We start from the raw sequence: 22,881 nt of genomic DNA, 5'->3' as shown, positions 1-22,881 counted from the left end.
GAGGCTCGGCCGGGGCGGAGACGGGGGCGTCTCCGTGGCCGGGCAAGCGCCGCCTTCCCCTCCCCTCGGCCGCCGCCGCCGCCGCCGCAGCTGGCTGGCTGGCTGGCTGGGCCATGGTGGAGCAAGCCGACGACGCGCCGCTGCTCTTCTGGGCCGAGGGCCCAGCCGTGTCCGCGCCGGAGCGGCCGGAGCCCGGCGGCTGGAAAGGCTCGCCATGGGGCAGCGGCGGCGGCCAGAGGGACTCGGGGGCGGCGGGGGCTGCTGCGCTGGCCGGGCCCGGCGGGCGCCTCCAGGAGCCGGACTCGGCGCAGGTGGAAGAGGACCAGATCGTGGCGGTGTTCGTGGTCACCTTCGACCCCCGCACGGGTAAGGGCTCCGCCGGCGCCTTCCTGCCCTGCCCTGCCCGCCTCCCTTCCCTTCCCCGGGACGCGATGCTGCCCCTCTCCCCTGCCTTCCTCGGCGGGAGATCTCGCCCCTTGGCCGCCAGGAGCAAAGAGTCTTTTTCGAGGGGTCGGTGACAGCCACGGCTTCTCTCCGGGAAGCGGCGAGCGTTCTCTGGCCATGTGCGGAGTGCGCTTCCCGGCCCGTTCGCGGCCGCGGCCTCCCCACACTTCAGAGCCACGGGGTGAGCTCCCAGGTCGGGCGGTGCGACTGCCCTGCCTTTACCTGAACGGCAGGTTTAGGAGGTTAGCCTGCACCTGCCTCCTGATGCCCAGGTGCAAACTTTCCTGGGGGACAAACAAAGGCCTCTTTCTTCTCCGGAGGTGGTTTCTCCTAGATCCAGTGTGTGTGTGTGTGTGTGTGTGTGAATGTTGACCACCTCCTCCATCCAGAGGAATTCATGGTTCGATGCCACTACGCTTGCCTTGCATTGCCCAGGCCTGTGGGTACCATCCCTGAGAAGTCAGGCAGTTTTATTACCTGTGTGTAGTTTTTTCTTCCCCTCCCTGTCGGTCTTCTACTATGGCCCTGAATAATAGCCTCCTGTCTGTTCAAATACTCCCGCAACTGAGGAAGACCTGGTGGGCATTTTGGTGGCTGAGGAGGAAGATAAGAAAGTGCTGCTTGCCATGCCGAAAAAGTGGGGTACCATCCAGTGGGTCATTCTATGGGGCAGGCCTTAGGACATGCATGAGCCTCTGTTCTCATTCCAAGGGGGCTACTTGTGAGACAATTCTTGGTGAATTAATGCCCGTTTTTTTAGTCTAATAATTTTAAATAGTAATAATTGAATCATATGACTGTTTTATCGGATGTACCCTACATGTCGTAAATTGTCATGAGGCCTTGGAGAAGGGCAGTATATAGGAATATAATAAACAAGTATTAAGTCTGTGGCCACTTAATGGGAGCTAGCATTTCTCACCTGAGTTGGTCACACATTAATCGCACATGAAGCTGCTTTCTACTGAATTGGATTCTTGGTCTATCAAGGTCACAGTCTCTTCTGACCGGCAGTGACTCTTCAGGGCCTCAGGTAGAGGTCTCTCTCGCCAGCAGCTACTATTTAGCTGGAGGGGCTGGGGGATGAATCTTGGATCTTCTGCATGCCAAGCAGGTGCTTTCTTCTGCATGCCAAGCAGTCCCGCTCCATTACCCTATCTCATACTAAAGCTACTTCTGCTCCCATGGCATTTATGGGAATGTATCCTTGAGTTTAGTTTAGATCAGAGGTTCCCTAACTTTTTCGGGCTGCTGGCTCCCAGGCCACATCCCTAGTGCCCCCCTCCCCCAAACACATACATATGTACACGCACCTCTTTCCTGGAGTTTGGACTACTACAAATTCTAAACACGCTATATTGCCGACACTTCTTTTTTGGTTGTTGAGCTGCAGCCATATTTTAGTCTGGGGGAAAAAAAATGTGAGGTCTTTGTAAAAGTCATTTGTAAAAGCCAACTTGAGTCCTCATTGGGGAGACAGACAGATGGGAAAAGAGAGACAGAGAGAGAAGTGAATAATAGACAATCCCTTAGCCAGGAGCAAGCGGGAAAAGCCATTTCCAGCCTCCCAAAGATGGAGACTTTGGGGGAAGGTCTGCCAACCCTGGGTTAAGAAATCCCTGGAGATTTGGAGTGGAGCCTGGGAAGGGCAGAGTCTGAGGAGGGGAAGGAGCTCAGCAGGAAGATGATCCCATCCAGCCCAACCTTCTGAAGCTGTCGTTTTCTTCAGGATGCTAAGCAGGGTTGACCCTGGTTAACACTGGGATGGGAGGGCACTAAGGAAGTCCACGGCTGCTACTATCCAGAAACAGGCAATGGCAGGCCACCTTGGAACATCTGCTCGGAAAATGCAGCTAGAGCAGGAAAAGTCAGTCTGCTGCCCCCCTGAATCCTTTCACCGCCCTCTGGGGGGCATACTGCCCACTTTGGGAACCCCTAGTTACTGGTCTGAATACCAAAAATACCTCACTGTCTTCTGAAGATACTGGCATTTCTTTCAGTAATGCGATGTGTGTTTAAAAGAGGGTTCTTAGCCAGAGTCATCACAAGTGAGCTGAGGCCTAGTGGCAGGGCCAACACCACAAGAGGCTCTCTCTCTCAGGCAGGGAACTGGCCTTGTACCCTGGACGAAATAGTCTGGGGTGCCACAGTCCCGCTTGCTGGCATTGTCCTCCTGTGATTCAGAATCTGGTGAAGCAGAATATAATTCCTGTGATCTTAAAATGGACAGTGGGCAGTGCAAAGCCCTGTATGGTTCCAGATTGCTGCTGAGTGGAGCTTCCTGTGTTAATGCGCAGCTGCTCAGGTGCAAATCTTAGAGGAAAAACGGGTTACTGCTTCTACCCTCCGAGAAATTCCCCCAGAATTCCTGAGAATGCTTCAATGATGACAGGTTGGGAGGTGTAAAAAGAGAAGTATAATGTTGGGTGTCCTAGAATGATAGTAACACCTTGGAGTTTAATGATCATTGTTTTCATCAGGAACCTACTTTGGTAGCTACTGTCCGGACTGTCTGGGGCAGGGGTAGTCAAACTGCGGCCCTCCAGATGTCCATGGACTACAATTCCCATGAGCCCCTGCCAGCAAAGGCTGGCAGGGGCTCATGGGAATTGTAGTCCATGGACATCTGGAGGGCCACAGTTTGACTACCCCTGGTCTGGGGTATAAATATTTTCCATGAAACAAACTCTCTTCTAAGCAAAGTTTTGTGGGAAGGGACTTGGCATTCCTCTTTCCACAAACTCTGAGGTGTTGGTAGACTCATGGCTCCTTGACTTAGTGTGGCTGTGCAGTTCAAAGGAGAAGTGTGTTCTCTTGAGCATGCCAATGTTCCTTCAGAGGAGGAAGACAAAGGCCATGCAGGTTCCTTCCAGGCCTTACTGTGATCTCACCGGCTTGTTCAGTGATGAGTTGTCGAGGCCCTAAACGACCTGGAACCATCCCAGGAAAACATGTTTCTCCACCTTCCTTCCACGGCACCCTGTGGAGTAACTACAGAGTGAATGTTGCCAGTGAGGAAGGGCCTGAATGCAATCTTCCCACCACAGTAAGTTGTTTAACTTAATGAAGACATCTCCCTACTTCCCTTGTGTGGTTTCCTTTGCAATTTGTATCCTCCCCCCCTCCTTCCAAGCCAGATGCTTTTATATGTGAGAGACTTTCATCAGAGTTTGGTCTTCATTTGTCTGTTGCACCCTGCTCTTTCGAAATATGTGTGTGGCCAGTGATACCACTGAACATATATTTGAAATAAATAGCAAGACTTGAGTTCAGTAGCTCCTTAGAGACTTGAGATTTTTTGTGTTTAAGATTTCGAGAGACAAAGCTCCCTTCATCTGAAATAAGCTGGTTACCCAAGGGACAGTCTTACACACACTTCTGTAGAGATGTACCACCGAATATAATAGAGTTGGGAGGTCCTGTGCTCTCACTGCTTTCAAATTTGTGCAGAGGCATTTTGCGTCTCACCTGCTTGCATTCCCTCATGACTTCCCCTGCAAATACCTTATTTCTTGCCTGGGCCTAATCTTGGATTCTGCTGCTGTAACGGCTTGTTTCCCTGCTGAGAGGTACCAAGACAACCTGCATGCATTTGGCTTAATTGCGGGCATTTGTATGGCTTCCTGGCCTTCCAAAGTTTTTGCTTCGACAGCACATCATCTCGGGTTCTTATACCTTGCACGGCTTCTCTAGCCGGTTTCACGTGGCTCAAAACCTGCCTGGATTGCTCGTGTCTTCCCAGTTGAGCAGACATGGAGTGATTATTTGGAAATGTATTTCTATTTTTTCCCCAGATGTGATTGTAGAGGTGGTGCTGGGGTTGGGCACAGGTCCTTTCAGGAGGAAAAGGAAATGCTGAACTTTCTGTTCTGTGAAGAAGCTGTTAATTCAGCCTGACACTTGTTTGTCTCTTCTGAAAGTACTGGAAGATTTACTGTCAGATTTTGTAATTACTTGGCGGCATACACAACTTTGTGGAAATAGATATAATTTCACCCTTATTGAGGGTTCCATAAATTACGGCTCAGCTGAAAAACCTCCAGAAACCATGTAGCCTCTCTCTTCCATCCACTAAGTTCTCTAACTATATGGGAGAATTTTGGGGTTGTTTCAGCTGATAGCGGCGACCAGGTTATGCCGTTTTGTGGGTTTCTACCGTGGGACATTTGGGTTGTTTATATTTTAGAAATGCTGCATTTTTTCCTTCAGGGTAGAGGATGGTAGAGAGAGGGACATCACATTTTTTAATGCTCCCTACAGCAGGGGTAGTCAACCTGTGGTCCTCCAGATGTTCATGAACTACAATTCCCAGGAGCAAATGCTGGCAGGGGCTCATGGGAATTGTAGTTCATGAACATCTGGAGGACCACAGGTTGACTACCCCTGCCCTACAGTATAACTTCTTGTAGGGCCTGCAAGTCAGAACTCTTCCACCAGGCTTCTGGTTAAGGAGGAGCTCTTGGGTCCCTCCTCTGATACCTCCCCAACCATATCCAGCTACATCTTCCTGGGGAGATGGTTTGGCAGCCTGGAGGGGGATTTTTAAGGGGATTGGGAGGTTGTTGTTTTTATGCTTATTAGTATTGCATGTTTTATTTTGTATGGTCTTGGCCATCAACCCTTCCAAACTCCAATCAATCCCCGCAGGAGACAAATAACAGGAGACAGTTTTTATGAAGGATTTGCTGTTTTATTGCTTGTTATGTATTGTTTTAAAATGATGCTAACGGCCCTGAGCTAATAGGGATGGGGCAGTATACAAATAAAATATTTGTTGATTTTAAATGACGACAGGTGAAGGGCTTTGCCATGTACTGGCTTTGGAGAGCATTCAAAGTGGAATTCCCTCAGTTTGGAATGAACCTCTTCAGGTGGTAGCTGACCACCCTGGGACCCTGCTTGTCATTCTCTTGTGTATGTTGACAGGAACCTTTAAAGAAATTCTATTTTAAAAAACCGAAATGTTTGCAACTCACAAATGCTTAGCTGAGGCTGGTTCTCTTACCTGCCACTGGTGACTAGTTCTTTATTGCCTCTTCCTAATTAAAAATTCCCAGACACATTTTATATCAGTTTATTTTGTTTTTATCTTAACTTTCCTCCAGGAAACTTGAGGCTGAGTATTTTGTCTCTCTCCCTCCCTTCCTCCTCCCAACAACATTCTGAGGCATAAAAGTAAAATATCCCACCCCCGATAACTCTTGGAGCCATGACAGTGCAAAGGTATATTTCCCCCCAACAGATTTTATTTTAGGAAAACAACAAAAATATTGTGGGAAAATATATGTAATACTTTTCCTATCAAATCTAAATTGATTTTAGTGCTTTAACAACATAAATCATATTATTGATACCTTAGCCTTTAACATTTACCATATTTAAGGCATTTTATATATATTTAATTCAATATTTAATTCAATCGTTTTTGTTTTCTACAAGCGGAATTCACAGTTGTTGAGACAGCTGCAAAGTGTGGCGTTCTATACAACCTTGGCATATCTTTGCCATTTTAGAGGTCTTAAAATAGAACAGTGGAGATTAGAACATTACCAAATATTTGGATATCAAGTCAGACTTTATAAGCATTGAAAATACTGACTTCTCCAGTAACCGATGAGGATAAGGCAATTTTTTTCAGGTTAATTGTTGCCAAAATTATTAACACCTGAACAATAAACCTGATCTTAGAACTATGTTGCATTTCATTTTAAGTGAATAAAACATCTTGGCATTTGTTTTTAATGCTCTCCAAAATTAATGGGTAAGGTTGCACAAATAAACTTCAGCCCTGCTTCCCCCTTCCCTGTTTTCTTTCTAGGCCAGGGTTTCATGAAACCCTGGGGTTTCTTGAAAGCGTTAGAAGGGTTTCCCGAATGGATGGGAGTTTAATAATTTTTATTTGTAAAAATTGTTAAATATTTATTAGGTAATATCACCATTTATGGTCATGTGGACCTGCTCCCCTCCCAAAATGGCCACTGATGGATGAGAAAGGAAGGGGCCATGAGTGGGCATGTACACAGCTATGCCTACTCATATTCTGCATAATCCCACCATTTCTGGGGTTTCTTGAAGCCTGAAGAATGTTTCAGGGGTTTCTCAATGGTAAAAAAGCCGAGAAAGGCTGTTTTAAGCCCTTACATCTCTACTGTGAGGTACCTGGCCCAAGGTCACCCACTGACTCCTGACAGGTACACATTTGAACCCGGGTCTCTCCAGATCAAATTCCAAATGTCAGACGGAATCTGCAGCTAATGAGGTTTTATATTATAGAACTATCCTACACATTCCATGATTTTTTTCCAGGCCCGCAGAACTACGAGAGTCCTTCGAAGAACAAACATTTGAGAACTTCTCAATAATGGATGTGCTGTGTAGGGTTTAATATCCATGGGCATACAACAGTGAAAAGCTTATATTACAATTTTCAGACTCTGGCCTGCCCAATAGTACCAAAAAAATCTACATGCTGAGCTATAAAGAGCTCCAAATGCTTCCAAAAATAGAAGTTGTAATGAATTTCTGGCTCTAAGGACTGCTAAAATATCAGGCACAAAACCTACTCCATAAAAGATGGCAAACACCCTTCCACTAATTAAAAATGCCTTGCACTGTTTTCTCCTGTGGCCCCATACAGTGCAATTTTTTAGGTAAGATGGTGGGAGGTTATCTAACAAACAAACCAACAAAGCAGCCCACACATGCTTTCTCCTGGCCCCTTCCAAGACTGAAGAATTTAGGAAAGTGAATTGTTTCTTCTGCTCATAAACCCTGGCTATCCATGTATGTGCATGTGTGGTTGTTCAAGTTCCCCTTTTTGGGTTTAATTGAAAGTCCAGCTTTGATGTCTCAGTCAGTCACCTTGGAAACATACTGGGCCCTTCCATGTCATTTGTGGACTGGGAGAGGGGAAGATCCTGCACATTATGTTTGCATGCTCTGAAAATGCTCCATGTGTTATACAGAAATATTGCATATATGTTCCATTTTCCCCAGTCCGACATTGCCATATCTTATTGTGGAAAAATGTAGTGTTTTTTCCCATCTGTTTAGTGCTCTGTAGGATGGAATGCTGTTGTGTAGGTTCTCTCTCCCACACACAAACACACACAGAGTCATACACACACAGATGTTGGACTTGCTTCTGAAGAATATAAAAAAGAATGCTACTGAATGGCTAATTAGACTCTAGGAGCTGTCCCTAAATAGGTAAGTGGAGACATAATCCTGTTGTATTCCACATGGTCAGTGTAGTCTACTGCAGAGGTTAAAATTCTTTACTTGATTGTCCTCCAGGACTATTCCATTGCCCTGCAGGCCTTAATTCCTGCCATGTAAATCAGTCCCATTTCTCAGGGATGCATGATTAGCCCGGGGGAAGATGGACAACACAGCCATATTAAATACAAGGCGTTCACTTAGTTAAAAGTGCAGAGAAGATGTAATCTTCCATCTTCCCCTCCCCCCAACCCAGGTTGATGTGTAGAATTAGGGCTGGAGAGACCCAGGTTCAAATTACTGTTCGCCATGAAACTCAGTGGGCGATTTTGGACTGTTATTTCTCTCTCAGTCTAACGTCACTCACAGGGTTATTGTCAGGATAAAATAGAAAGGAAGGGGCAGAAAGAGGTATAATTAAGGTGACCAAATTTTAACATTGGTAAAGTGGGACACCATTGACTGGGGGAGGGGTTCTTGATTAAAAATTTGGTCTACATGGAGCAACAAAAAGTTTCATAGAACGCATAGAACGTAAAATAGTATGGTAATATATATATTTTAATTTCAACATAAGTACAATTTGCCAGGTACCCCTAGATGTCCTTCCAAAAGTGGGACAGTCTGGTCACCTTAGGTATGATGCCCAGAGCTACATGGGAGATGTGGGATAAAAATATAACAGCCTGCATGCCCCTGCCCCCCAATATCTAGGTAAATGATACTAGGTAGTCAGTTGATTCTGATTTACTCTTCTTACAATAGTCTTTCAAGGTAGACCACTTGAATACATACAAGAGGATTTAGCTCATGGCCCTGACAAGGCTTTTTCCCCTCCCACCTTGCCCACCCATCCCTCCTGCATGTTACACACTGTTGTATTGTTTTAGTTTGTTTTGATAAAATTTTCTTACTTTGGGTTTTGGATTATGTGTTGGCCTAACACAACTGCAGTTTCTGTCTGGTCTAGTAATATGTGAATTTAATGGATTCTTTAACTGGAAGAAAATTATTTCAGAAGAGGTTATATTTATGGGCTTCAACCCCCCCCCCCGTAGGAAATATTTCCCAGTCTGATTTCGATCACTCTTTCAGTTGCAGAATTTAGGTGTTGGTGTGATTGATTTTTGCAACCATTTAAATGTGGTCTCATTCTTTATATTTTAGTAATCTGCTTCAAACTAATGCCAAGTAACAATATGATAAAAAGAATCTAATTTCTGTTGATATATCAAGATAGGTTAGTCTGTCAGGTGAGCAATGACTTACAAAAGCTCATCGCCTGCCACAAATTTTATTAGTCTTGAAGGTGCTTCTGACCTCTTGCTGTTTTCTACTGCTGTTTTCTGCCATCTCTTTATCTAGTTTATCATCCAAAATTAATAGAAGAAGAAGAGTTGGTTCTTATATGCCGCTTTTCTCTACCGAAGGAGTCTCAAAGCAGCTTACAGTTGCCTTCCCTTTCCTCTCCCCACAAAAGACACCCTGTGAGGGAGGTGAGGCTGAGAGAGCCCTGATATTATTTCCCGGTCAGAATAGCTTTATCAGTTTATACAGCCCAAGGTCACCCAGCTGGCTGCATGTGGGGGAGTGCAGAATCAAACCCAGCTCGCCAGATTAGAAGTCTACACTCCTAACCACAACACCAAGCTGGCTCTCATTGCTGTTAATATAAGACTTTTGCTCTCAGCCTTTTAAGGGACCAGAATGTCCTGTTTGGTGCTCAGAGTCATTTAATTAATTATTGGGCTGTATATATGCAATTGGAGACTGTCTTAGTCTCTTCTTCCTAGACTTGCAACCTGACTCCAGCAACACACTTTTGTATTCTATCCAAGCCTGCCTGTCCTTGTATCCTAGATACAGATGAGGACGTATACCTAATCATGTTAATACTGTTCAGATTGGGGATTTCCATACTTCCCTCCAGCTACCACATGCAGGAGACCCCTGAAATTTTGTTCCACGGGTCTGAGCAAATGCTAAATGTAAAGATATCCCCTATGCAAGCACCGAGTCATGTCTGACCCTTGGGGTGACGCCCTCTAGCATTTTCTTGGCAGACTGAATACGGGGTGGTTTGCCAGTGCCTTCCCCAGTCATTACCGTTTACCCCCCAGCAAGGTGGGTACTCATTTTACCGACCTCGGAAGGATGGAAGGCTGAGTCAACCTTGAGCCGGCTACTGGGATTGAACTCCCAGCCTCATGGGCAGAGCTTTCAGACTGCATGTTTGCTGCTTATCACTCTGCGCCACAAAAGGCTCTGAGCAAATGCTAAAGAGGAGGCAAATAGTGGGACCTGTAGTGCAATGGTGGAAATCATGGTTCCTTTTCCTTAGAGAAATTATGTGGTAGGGGATGTGCTGAGGATCCTTAAAACCAGGGCTTGAACATTCTTCTATTTTGCCATGCAACCTGTTGAAGAGTTCATTGGATTCCCAAAGTGGGCAGTAGGCCCCTGGGAGTGGTGGAAGGATTCAGGGGGGTGGTGAGGAATTTTGGGGGCAGTAGCAGGGTGCCAGTCTGACTCTTCCTGCTACAGCTGCATTTTCCTAGAGAGAGATGTTCCATTGCCTTCTTCTGGGTAGTAGCGGCCCTGGAGTTCCTCAGTGGTCTCCCATCCCAGTGCTGACCAGGGCCAACCCTGCTTAGCTTCCTGAAGAAAAGGACAGCTTCAGAAGGCAGGCTGGGTGGGATCATATTCCTGCTGAGACCCTCCTCAGACTCTGTCCTTCTGCCCCCCCCCCATCTATGTCCCTGTGTCTTCATACCTGTTGCCTAACCATTCTGTTAGGAATGAATTATGAATATATTTGTGACAGGAATCCGCAATCCTATTGGGCCAACAACCGCTATTGGAAATGTGGGAACTCAGAGTGGGTACCCCCACAAAATGGCTACTGGTAGGACAGGGAGGGGGTGTGGATCCAGCCAACCATGGGGCAGGGCCAAATGCTGGCTAGTTCTGAGCCAAACATCATCCTCTGATGGAGGCTGCTGTTTTTAAATGGGAGTTCCCATCTCTGCCCCCTGGGCTCTTCCAAACCACTTCCCGCTTCACTGAAGTGGAAGAAAGACATGATAGACCTTTGTGATGCTTTTGGAATGATGTCAGCAGATGTCATGAGGCCTGCAGTCTCCGGTCTGTGAATCTCCGGAGTGCATAGTATGGATGATAACCCTTCTTCTGAAGAAATTCTGTTTCGTTCACCCTTATTTCGATGAAGTGCTCGAGAGGGGGAGGGGATGAGAAGGCCCAGTTGATGATTAGCACAGCACATTCTTGAAGAGGATAACCGAGAAAATTAGTCCAGCTTCACCCGAGTGAGTCAACATCAAAGCAAACAGAACTTGAGGCCTAGGGAGCATCTGGTTTGACCACAGGCTTACCTATTTGGCTTGCTCTGTGTGGCTGGGTTTGGCAAGGCGCAACGCCTCCCTCAAGGAGGCAGCCCGTCTGTTAAAACCCATTTGCCAAAATCACCCGCGTCGCCTGGCAAGCTGCCGCTCCACGTTGCTCTTTGAGCATGAAATGGGTGACGTGGCCAGAGAGTCAGCAGGGGGAGAGATAAGGATCAGTCAGGCAAAAGCAGCTGCAAACAAAGGAGTGACTTCATGCAGGCTGGGAGTACAAAGGCGGAGGACGAGAGGGAGAGGGGACTTAATGGAGGGGGGCGGCAAGCTGCCCTTTTCCGGATAGAACTGGGGGGGGGGGGGGAGAATTCAAAACCAAAAGTTTACCAGGTGCTGGATGATTCTAGCGCCTGGTAAACTTCTACTAGAGAACAGGTTTTGAATTTTTTAGCCTACCTGGCCCTTAAGGGTCTGAGAGCATGTAAATTTGATTGTAATCTTTTTGCCTTGATATGAGGTACTTGAGAGCTTCCCCACCCTCCAGCTGTTACAATGTTTGTTAAAGTAGTATGACTGGTGCTTGGTTCTCTTAGTTTTTTTTGGTAGTCCAAATATGGAACTACTTCCTGAGCATGGCTTTATGTGCTTGATCTTGTTCATTACATCAGTGTATTAAAACAGTTGGACTGTATGTGTCACCAGCCAGTCGCCCCACCTCAAAGAAGAGGGTGTTGTACTTTTTCCCTCCGCACTTGAGAGAGGAAAGTGGGGACGCCATGGCGGGGTCTCAGTTACCCTCAGCATTCCATAGTTAAGAAGGGTACATCTGCCCACCAATCTCCAATTTTGCTATATTAATTTCCTTCACTGTGTTTACCCCTAGAATTAAACCCAAGACAATTGTAACCATATAAACTAAGCTTGGTATTCCATCTTGATCTTTGCATCTGTTACATTTTTATTATGCTTATTATGGTAATCGGCTGCTCACCTCTACCAATTTGTATAGACCGGTAACTTACATTTCAATGCATCTGATGATACCTTGAATAAAACTTTGTTGGTCTTAAAGGAGTCCACTGGATTTGAACTCTGTTCTACTGCTTCAGGCCAGCATAGCTGCCCACCTAAATCTTTCTGAGTCAGCTAACTATAAATATACTTAAGTGGGCGTGGGGGAATGGGATACCAAATATGCTTACAACTACGCAGTAAATTGAAACGATTTCTCTCACTTCAGCATCCAGGAAGGTTCATAGAAGAAGAGATTATTTAGGATGCATGACTTAAGTTCCATAACCAAGCTTAATTAAAGCTAGTATCTAAAATGAGAATGATTAGAAACTTTGACCCTTCTATGACATCTGCAATATTCTTTTTTGGTGTGCCCCTTCCTTTTTGTTCATTTTTACATAAGGCAGACTATTTCAGGTGACTTGCCGCAGGGCAGCCTGAAAGTACCATGCAGAGCAAATAATATCTCCTTACTGGAGTTTCTTTCTCAAGAACCTTACCCAGCATTGGTGTTTAAATGTGTTCTGCTCCTTCTACGCTGTGTTGTTCCATTGGACGCTCTTTGAAGGAGACAATTGTGATCTTAAGTTCAGCAGGCCCCTTCCTGTTTTACGAGGGTGGAAACCACTTTAAACGAAAAAGAGGAAGAAAGGGAGAAAGCATTGCTTGCTGAACTCTCTGCTTGCTAATCAGGACGTGGAGCATGCATGCTAATATCTGAAAGTGAAAAGCCTTAGGAACCTAGAGATGTGCTGTACATTTCTCTCTTTGGTCATCTGTTTGAATGTTTATTCCCCATGTTTCTTCCCAAAGGAGCACCAGAGCTGCTCACAACAGAGTTTCCCTTCTTCCATTGCATCCTCATAACAACCCTGTGAGGTAGGCACAAGATCACTCAGCAAGCCTCCAGGACAGAGCTGGGGATTCATACCCAGTTCTCCTGGGTCCTAGTCTGACACTCCCAACCACTGCACCATGCTGGCTCTTTGGGCACAAGCTGTGCAATGTGTGTGAAATCCTTGCTGGACAGATCAGATGGATAAAGTAACATAATAATGATGAAATTTTATTTATAGCCTGCCCTTCCCCGGGGGCTCAGGGCGGGGAACGACATATTTAAAGCAATAAAATAATTCAATGAAACAGTATAACATTAAAATCCATAATGAATCCCTTATTTAATGACTATTTCCCAGTGAACAGCACAACCTCATAAGAAACTCAACAAACATGGAATTAGTTAAAGGAGCATCCCTGCTGGAAAATCACACCTGTATGAGGGCGCTATAGAAATACAAGGAAGAAAGAGAGAACATATCTCTTTTTAGCAAGCAATACGCTTATGTGGAGCATTAAATGAAGACTCTGTTGGTTTTCCAAATATTGCAAATGCAGTGCCTCTTCCCATTACTTTTCAGTATTATTCCAAGGACTCTATGTGGACCAGCCTACGATGTGTACCACTTGTATTCGTGTAAATGATGGCCTTTGAGCTGCTTTGCCTATAAGTTGCTGAGCTGGGAGTTTCTTCTCTCCGGCCTCTGCAGCAGGTCTTGCTCCACGATTCCTACACCTCGGTTATGCTGCCTTACATCCAAGATAGGCATTTGTTTGTCTGAGCAGTTCTGCCTGTCAGGGGGCTCATTAAGTAACTTTAGCATTCTCCATAAATCAGCAGAAATTTTCCTTATTCGTGGTGGTGGTGGGGAAATTCATCATCTGGGGGATTTGGGCTTCAGATAAAGAGGGCCTCAAAAATGCAGGGCGTAAACCTTGGCGAGACCATTGAATGTTTTATTTATTTAGGGAAGAATGATGACAGAGTAATGGAGGGCAGGTCAATCAATCTCTACTGGGGAATAATGTCCATATTTAAAGGTTGTAAACCTCCCAGTTTCAGTGCTAGGAAGCGACAGTAAGGCAGGTATTGCATGGGTGTCTTCCAAGATGATGATGATGATGATGATGATGATGATGATGATGATGATGATGATGATTGATGCTGTTTTCCGTTCAGCCATGTCCAACCCTCAGAGATTCTATAGGAAAGTTTTCACCATACGTTTCTGTCAATGGCTGCTTGCTTCTTTTAGCTGGTTCTTGGTCATCCCTGTATCGGCTTTGATCGTGTCGAGCCAGCGGATCCTTTGGCGACCACGTTTCCTTTTGCCGCTGACCATGCCGAGCATTAATGATTTTTCTGACGATTTTGATCTCATGATGGGTCTAAAGTAAGTGAGCTTTAGCCGTAATATCTTGCCTTCTAATGACATAGTTGGTTTGCTCCTCTCCAAAACTATCTTGTTGGTAACTTTGGCTGTCCTCCAAGAAGAGGGATCCGTATGTGAGAACAGGCAAGGAACCACTACTGAAAGAGCCCTGATTCTGGTAGATGCCTTCCTCAGCTCCGATGGTGAGGTTATGGAGAAAGGAGCTCATGAGGATGGTCTTGGTGTGTGGGCTACACAGCATGGGGAAAGGTGATCCCCTCCAAGAGACTTCCGTGACTGTAGCCCAGGGGTAGTCAACCTGTGGACCTCCAGATGTCCATGGTCTACAATTCTTATGAGCCCCTGCCAGCGTTTGCTGGCAGGGACTCATGGGAATTGTAGTCCATGGACATCTGGAGGACCACAGGTTGACTACCCCTGCTGTAGCCTACAGATACAAATGCACCATGGGAAAAGCATCCTGCCAAAAGTTGTATTGGAGGCACAGAGATGACCGAACAAAGATGCTGTTTTCCAATCAGGGTAGTTCTAAGAGATCCATTAATGAATACGGTGGTACAAAAGGCTCAGTTGGTATGAACTTTACAGCTGTTTTAATGGAGGTTGGCTTGCAAATATCAGCCACGCACCGCTGGAACAGAGAAACGGCATGTTTCATTTCACTTCTGATTCTGGCTCTCTGTGAGAGTAATGTTATTGAACTTTGATCAGAACCCTCTCGAGGTTTTTACTCCTGAAAACCCATGCTGTGCGAGTCAACATGAAGGACCTTTTCCAAATGACTTAAAATAAAGCGGGCTTTGAAGGCCAAAAACCTGAATAGGTGCCTGGTCAGGGGTGCATAAAGGTATGGTTCTTCCCAAGACCCAACTCCTTCCCCCCTTCCCTCTTATCATCATCAAGAAAGCTGAAAAGCAGATTATGATCATTTATCACAGGGGTAGTCAAACTGCAGCCCTCCAGATGTCCATGGACATCTGGAGGGCCGCAGTTTGACTACCCCTGATTTATCACATTTAAAAAATGATTTCTCTGAAGAGCTTTGGGTACCATACATAGGGTTCCTTCCATTTTGTCCTCACCTCAGCTGCATCAGCTGTGACAGGCCCAAGGATACCTACTAGTGAGCATCGCTGCTGAATGCTGATTTGAGCCCAGTTCTCTTTCTAGAAGTCCAGGTTTCTCACCCCATCACCATACTGGTGAATGGGGTGAGCTTGTCATTTTCATTCCTTAGAATCATAGAATAACAGAGTTGGAAGGGACCCTCTGGATCAGTGGTCCCCAACCCGCGGGCCACAGCCCGGTGCCGGGCTGCGGCTCCTTATTCCCTCCCCCCCTGAAGCGAGAAGCTCGCCAGGCCGCAAACAGATCGGCCGCCAAAGGCCGCCCCTGCTGGGCACAAACGCGCATGCGCGGCAGTCCGTGCATGCACGTTTGTGCTGGGGCTGCCGCGCGGGCCCCTGGGCCGCCCTCTCCCCTCACTCCATAGCAGCAGTCCGCAGCGGCCGAAAGGTTGCGGACCGCTGCTCTAGATCATCCAGTGCAATCCCCTGCACTATGCAGGACACTCACAACCCTATCGCTCATCCACTGTAAGCTGCCACTGTAACCTTGTACATATCCTGCTGCTTTTGGAAGCTTTGGGAAACGGCTGGTGATGGCAGGGCTGGTTAAAGTTCTCAGACTTCAGACAAAGCCAGCTTCTTCAGATCAAACAAAGTGGTTTTCTCCGCCCCATTGTAAACATCGGAGAAAGGCGAGATGACTGATAGATTGCCAGTGCTTACGCTGATCTTCTTTGGCCCCATGCCTACAACAGATGGGAAAGAAAGTCAGCAAAGCCGCAAGAACCCATATGGTGCTTTTAGCCTACTCCCCCTGGGGTAGTTTCCTGGAGGCAAGAAGTGGGGAAGTCCCTAATGCCCCCAACGTACACAATTAAGTCAAGTTGAGGGATGATGGGATACTACCAGAGAGAAGGAGCACATGTATGGATTAAGTTTGCAAGTTATCATAACAACGATTCTGGGATAGCTGTTTTTCAACAGCAAAGCACTTTGTGTTGCCTCAGCCACAACTCCTTGGTTATTCCAGCATCACTGTGATCCAGTATCCAATGTGAAAGCCAGTGTGGTATAGTGGTTAGACAAGGAGGCCCAGCTTCAGATCCTCACTCTATATTAGGGGTGGCCAAATGGTGGCTCTTCAGATGTCCATGGACTACAATTCCCATGGGCCCTTGCTAACATATGCTGGCAGGGCCTCATTAGAACTGTGCTTTATGGACACCTGGAGATCCACAATTTGGCTACCCCTGCTAGGTTTTCTTGGGCAACCCAATATCTTCAGGATCACCTCTTCCATTATGTCCCCTAAAGAGCGTTCAGGTCTAGTGACAATAATCTTCTTCGGATCCCTAACTGTAAAGATATCAAATTGGCTTCAACCAAAGCCAGGGCCATTTCAACCCTGTCTCCAGTCTGGTGGAACTCTTTGCCAAATGAGATCAGCCCCACAGAACCTTAAATCGGACAAGAGAAGAATCAGTTCGTTTGAACTCTGGCGTTGGAGAAGGCTTCTGCAGGTTCCATGGACAGCAAAAGCCACAAACAAGGAAATACTACAGCACATAAAGTCTGATATATCTTTAGTAGGCAAAATCACAAAACTCTGGCTCACTTACTTTGGCCATATCATGTGATTTAACTCAATGGAGAAAGCAGAAAGGAAGAAAGGAAACCAGGCCGACAAATGGTACGGTGGTTGGACGCAATCAAGCTAGACACCGGCCAGAATACTGCACAGCTGAGGGAAGCCATGGGATCAACAACACAACTGAATGGCTGACGACAACAACAACAACATATGTCCTGAAGAAATTGAAAGACAATTCTTGGTCCTGGCAGCTAAATATAAATGCATTGATTTACATTCTTGCTGCAAGCATTTTCTAAATAAAACATAGCTGAATTGGCAGCAATTTGACAGTGACACTATAGACGTCTATATGATCTGGGTGTCTTTTTCCAATGTACTGGCTTTAGGAGGCAGGTTTTGGAAAAAGGAAAGCTTGTCAATTTGGGAGATATAAAATCAGGGTTGTTCTCCCACTTCCCCTGTGCCCAGTCTGAGATATAAAGTCAGCAAGCATCAACAGTAATATCATGATTGACAACAGAATATTTCCAGTGTGAAAAAGATGCAGGATTTTTGATCTGTGATTCTCCCTTTCCCTTTTTTCATCGATTGGGTTGAACCCTGGGGAATGCTAGAAGTGACAGCAGAGATTTGAGCATCACTCTTTTGGGCATCTCGTTTGATTGCACTGCCATGTATAATCAAACAAGATGCTTAGAAGGGTGATCAAATTCGTGCTGTCACTTCCGGAATTCTCCAAGGTCCCATTTTCAGTCCCTGTAACTCCAGTTTAAAGCATCAGCTGGTTGTGAAATTCGGCATGAGACCCAGGAGAGCTGCTGCCAATCAGAACAGATGTTAACAGCCCAATAGTCTGACTCAACAGAAGACTGCTTCATGTGTTTCTTCTTCAGCACTGACTTTTTGCTAGGCTGGGTTTATAACAGGCAACTCAAGTCAGTCTCATAAACAAGCTGTCAAAAACTGCTTAGTTGCCCAGAAACAAGACTCCAACCTGTCCGCCTGCACATAGCTAAGAACTAGTTTCCAGAAATATTCCTGCCTAGCCACCTTGGAGCAGTTATTATTCTCCAGGAATTACTATTTTCAAGCAGGGATAGATGAGGCCTCAAACAAGATTGACAGTTACTGAGAGCAGAGCCTTTTCAGTGGTTGCCCCAAGACATGTTTGCCCAGGTCTGTAGCCGCCATATTGATGCAGTGGCTACAGTGCCAAACTAGGATACAGGAGGTTCAGATCTGAATGCCCACTCTGCCTAACCTTCCTCAAAGGGTGGGGAGGATAACATGGAAGATGGGAGGACACTGTTGTAAGCCGCTTTGGTTTCCCATTGCTGGAACAAGCAGGATATAAATATCTAAATAACTTGACCATTCATTTGAGGTTATTTCAGTAAGAGATGTCCTAATACAAGATCTCCAGCCTTTTTGAGCTTGTGGACACCTCTGAAATTTTTTCAGAGGGTGCGGGTGCAGCCACAAAATGACTGCCAAGGAGGTAGAGCCAGACCACAAAATGTCAGAGAGTAAGTTTATAACTCTAATGGTAGCTCTTCAGCATTTCAGGCAGAAGCTGAAATGGTGATGCCTTTTAAAACGAGCATGTTTTAAAATATTTGCTTGCATACATGCAGTTTATCTTCAGTCACGCTGTCAAAATCCATGTGTTGTGGTGTTAGTCGCTAATGAAGCAGCTTTAAAAGAAAAAACCACACAGACAGTCAAATCTCCAACGCTCTATTAGAAATCCTACCATGCAAACGGTGGGGAGAGAACCAGCTATCTTACGGTTTACTAACAGACCCCCTCCCCCCCCCCCGGATTCTTTACAGCTGTGGAAAATAGGAAACCAAATACACCTAATAATCCTCCATCATGGTTAATATAACAGCCATAAATGGTGATCATCCAAAAAGTTTTTATGGATTGGTTTTCTATCAGGATCTGTTATGAGCCCATTGAAAGTGTTCTCAGGTGAGAAGTACATGCCATACACATTTTAAAGAAATGGCTCTTGATAACTCAGTTGTATACTTTGTTTTCATTTTGGTTTATTGTGATCCTACCCTTCCTCCAAAGAGCTCAGGGTGGCATTAAATGGCTCCCCCCTCCCATTTTATCCTCACAGTTTTGAGATTTACTAGCCCAGTGGTCCTCAACCTTCCTGATGCCGCGACCCTTTAATACCGTTCCTCATGTTGTGGTGACCCCCAACCATGAAATTATGCAAGTGTTCTTTCACAGAAATTAAACCGAAACTGACCAATGGCGTGAAGATCCATTGTTCATGATTGTATATAAATTGGTTTTTTCCCGGGGTTTCTCAGAAGTTCTGACTCTTGTCCCACCATGCTGATCTTGCTCTTTTCCGCTGCTCCAGACTGTTGTGTGGATGGCGCAGTTTTAAATCTTTTCCCCGGGTTTCTGAATTGATTTGTTAGCAGAAGGGTTGGCATTTTAACTTTCCTGGGGTTTAGTTGAAGTCTGATTTCAGTCTGAGAATCACCTTTCTGGTGGAGACTCAGGGCGAGCGACAGAATTGTAAAGACAATGCAGTAGATCAGGCGTTCTCAGCCAGGGCTTGGTGAGGGTCCTGGAGCATTTTCCTGAATGGGTGGGAATTAATTAATGTTGTATATATTTTAAGATGACCAGATTGTCCCACTTTTGGAGGGACATCTGGGGGTACTTGACAAATTGTACTTCTGTTGAAATTTAAAATATATATATTACAATACTATTTTTGCGTTCTATTTGTTCTATGATAATTTTTGTTGCTCCATATAGACCAGATTTTAAATCAGGAATCCCCCCCCCCCCAGTCAGTTGTGTCCCGCACTACCAATGTTAAAATCTGGTCACCTTAATATATTTTTAAAATTTGTTAAACATGAATTGGGCGATATTGACCATATACGGTCATATTGGACTGCTCCCCTCCCCATAGCCAATGATGGGCCTAGATGGGGTGGGAAGGGGAGGGGCTCCAGGCGGACATGTACACAGCTTTGCTTCCCAACCGTATTCTGCACAGATCATGTCCCTTCCAGGGCTTCTTGAAGCTTGAAGAATGTTTCAGGGGTTTCTCAGCAGTAAAAAAGTTGAGAAAGGCTGCCGTAGAGAGATACTGGTGAAATATGTACAATAAACACTGCATTAAAACTGGCTCACAAAAAGGGCAACTGAAGTAAAAAAAAACCTGTATAATATGTCCAACAAACCGGATTCCTCAGTGAAATAAAGACAGTCTACTGCATCTAATAAATGTTATATGATGGGAGAGGGGGATACAGTTTTTACTGGCAGTTAACATTGCAGCCCTTTTACAATTTGAGAATGTGCCTAAGGCCAAATGTCAGCCAGAATCTTTATGACTAGAGTGCTTCAGGGCAGTAAAATCAGGACAGACAAAATAATGTTCTTCTTCACACATGTAGAGATGTAAAAGTCCAGCAAAAAAAAAATTTGAAGAATTTGAAAAACGTTTTTCTTTTTTGATGGGGGGAAGGAGTTTCTGAGGAAATTTGTGAATATTGGCGGGCAGATCCTACTGTGAAATATTTTCTCTCTTGGAACAATTGACATGATTATAAGGCAAGGTTTTACTAATTCAAATGTATAGCATGAAAAATGTATTTATTTTTATTTATACTTTAGATTTCTATGCCACCATTCCCGCGGTCACTGGCTCTTGGTGGCTTTACAACATTTAAATAAAAAAATATACAATGAAATCAGTAACATTAAAACAACCCATAAAATAACATGCATCATCATCATACAGAATTAAAATACAATATTAATTGTAGTTCTAGCTGAGATCTTCTGACAGCATGAGAGGTCATGGTTTCAAGGAGGGACCCTAGATGCCATTTGTCACTACCCTGTTCTCAACCAAACACTTGGCAGAAGAGCTCCATCTTATAGGCCTTGCAGAACTGAGCCAGATGATATTTATATAAGACAAACTTTTGCTGGTAAATAATAAGTTCTGTGTATGTTGTAGACCAGTGGTTCTCAACCTTCCTAGTCCCACAACCCTTTAATATAGTTCCTCGTGTTGTGGTGACCCCCAACCATTTTACCCTCACAGTTTTGAGATTTACTAGCCCAGTGGTTCTCAACCTTCCTGATGCCGTGACCCTTTAATACCGTTCCTCATGTTGTGGTGACCCCCAACCATGAAATTATGCAAGTGTTCTTTCCCAGAAATTAAATCAAAACTGACCAATGGTGTGAAGATCCATTGTTCATGATTGTATATAATTTGTTTTTTTTTCCAGGATTTCTCAGTTCAGTTCTGCCTCTTGTCCTACCTCGCTCTTTTCCGCTGCTCCACACAGCCAAACGCTCTATCTCAATCTATCCCGGCGGCTCGCCCTGCCACGACCCCTGTGAAAGGGTCGCTCGACCCCCAAAGGGGTCCCGACCCCCAGGTTGAGAACCACTGCTGTAGACGTATACAAAGCATTTTAAATAATATATTTATTGTTTTAATGGGTGTTGATTTTGGCAACCATCCTTATGCTATATTTCATGATAATACATTATTATTATCCAACATATGCTGATGTTAATTCCAGATGTGATTCCAGTGATTCCAGATTGAGTCTAGAAAAACCATTCAGGTTAGTTGTACCTGTAGATATATGTGGCCTGCTTGGTAAGGCAGTAACTTTGGCTGGCAACTTTAGAAAGGTATATTTGGTGATGGGGTTGTAGAACATGCCTGGTGTGTGCACAAGGTCTTGGGTTCCAGCTAGCTGGTGTTGGAAGAGAATTCTCTGCCTTTGAATTGCTGCTCCCTCCCAACTCTAAGCATGATTGACCAAGGGCAGCTTGACATAATCAGATGCTTGTTCTAGCAATTCTAGCCAAGGTGAGAGAATTTAAAACAAATGATCATATCTCAGGCAGAGTGAGTTGGTTTTCCAGAGAAGAAGACGACGACGAAGACGAAGAGACACCCTGTGAGGGAGGTGAAGTTGAGAGAGCCCTGATATCACTGCTCAGTCAGAACAGTTTTACCAGTGCCACGGCGGGCCCAAGGTCGCCCAGCTGATTGCATGTTTGGGAGCATGGAATCAAACCCAGCTTGCCAGATTAGAAGTCCACACTCCTAACCACTACACCAAGCTGGCAGAGGGGCAGGGTGCAATTGCTGCATTATTCCATGTTGCTGTTTTGCTATAAACCAACATATTTTCATTTGTAGAACATGTGTCCTGTTTTGCTGGTGGTTTTGATGTTTCTTCCGGGGTCTGCACTCACACTGCATCTCTCTCTCTCTCTCTCCTCCCCTGAAATTCCAGGTAACATGGTTGAATGGTGCTTGCCGCAAGACATTGACTTGGAAGGCGTTGAGTTCAAGTCCATGGCCAGTGGGTCCCATAAAATTCAGTCGGATTTCATGTGAGTGAGCTGCTCATTGGCATCCCGGAGTTCTGCTTCATTGCATCTGTCATTGTTTTGGCCAGAAATTGCAAGCCAGCCATCACTGGTTAAGTACAGGGGGTTATCTTTTCAGTAGACTAGCAAAATGTCCAGTGTTATGATGTGTGCAGGGGGAAGGGAGGCCTGTGTATCGCGAGACCATTTGGGAGTGATCTGTGTGTAGAGGGAAATTGCACCTCTTGCATGATGCTGGTGGGTTCCCGATGGCAGTATTGTTGGGTAGATGGTGGTAGAAAATGCTGTCCAGTTTCAGCCAACTTAGGGCAACCCTATAAGATAGAGACTCCCAGAGGCGGTTTGCCAGTGTCTGCCTCAACAAAGCAACCCTGTACTCCTCGAAGTAAAAATCAGCGTTGACCCTGCTTAGCTTCTGTTTTATATTGTAAGCCATTTTAGAGTTTAGAAAGTTAAAAGGAAGAAGAGAATACTAAAAAAATACTAAAAAATCTAAATGGATGTTTTTGTATCATCTTGTGCTGATCTTACGACCGTAATAATAAAAC

General features: G+C 45.2%; 1 protein-coding gene across 1 annotated transcript in view; it reads left to right on the top strand.

Moving 5' to 3' along the window:
* DENND11 (DENN domain containing 11) overlaps positions 1 to 22,881 on the top strand; it is a 36,065-nt gene continuing 13,184 nt past the window's right edge. The window contains exons 1-2 of the mRNA XM_077339865.1: positions 1 to 366; positions 22,237 to 22,336. Of these exons, the coding sequence (XP_077195980.1) occupies positions 114 to 366; positions 22,237 to 22,336 (353 nt within the window). The 5' untranslated portion in view covers positions 1 to 113. The remainder of the gene's footprint in view (positions 367 to 22,236; positions 22,337 to 22,881) is intronic.

Source organism: Paroedura picta, chromosome 5 (assembly GCF_049243985.1).
Source record: "Paroedura picta isolate Pp20150507F chromosome 5, Ppicta_v3.0, whole genome shotgun sequence".
Lineage (NCBI taxonomy): Eukaryota > Metazoa > Chordata > Lepidosauria > Squamata > Gekkonidae > Paroedura > Paroedura picta.
This window is presented reverse-complemented; position numbering and strand designations above follow the sequence as displayed.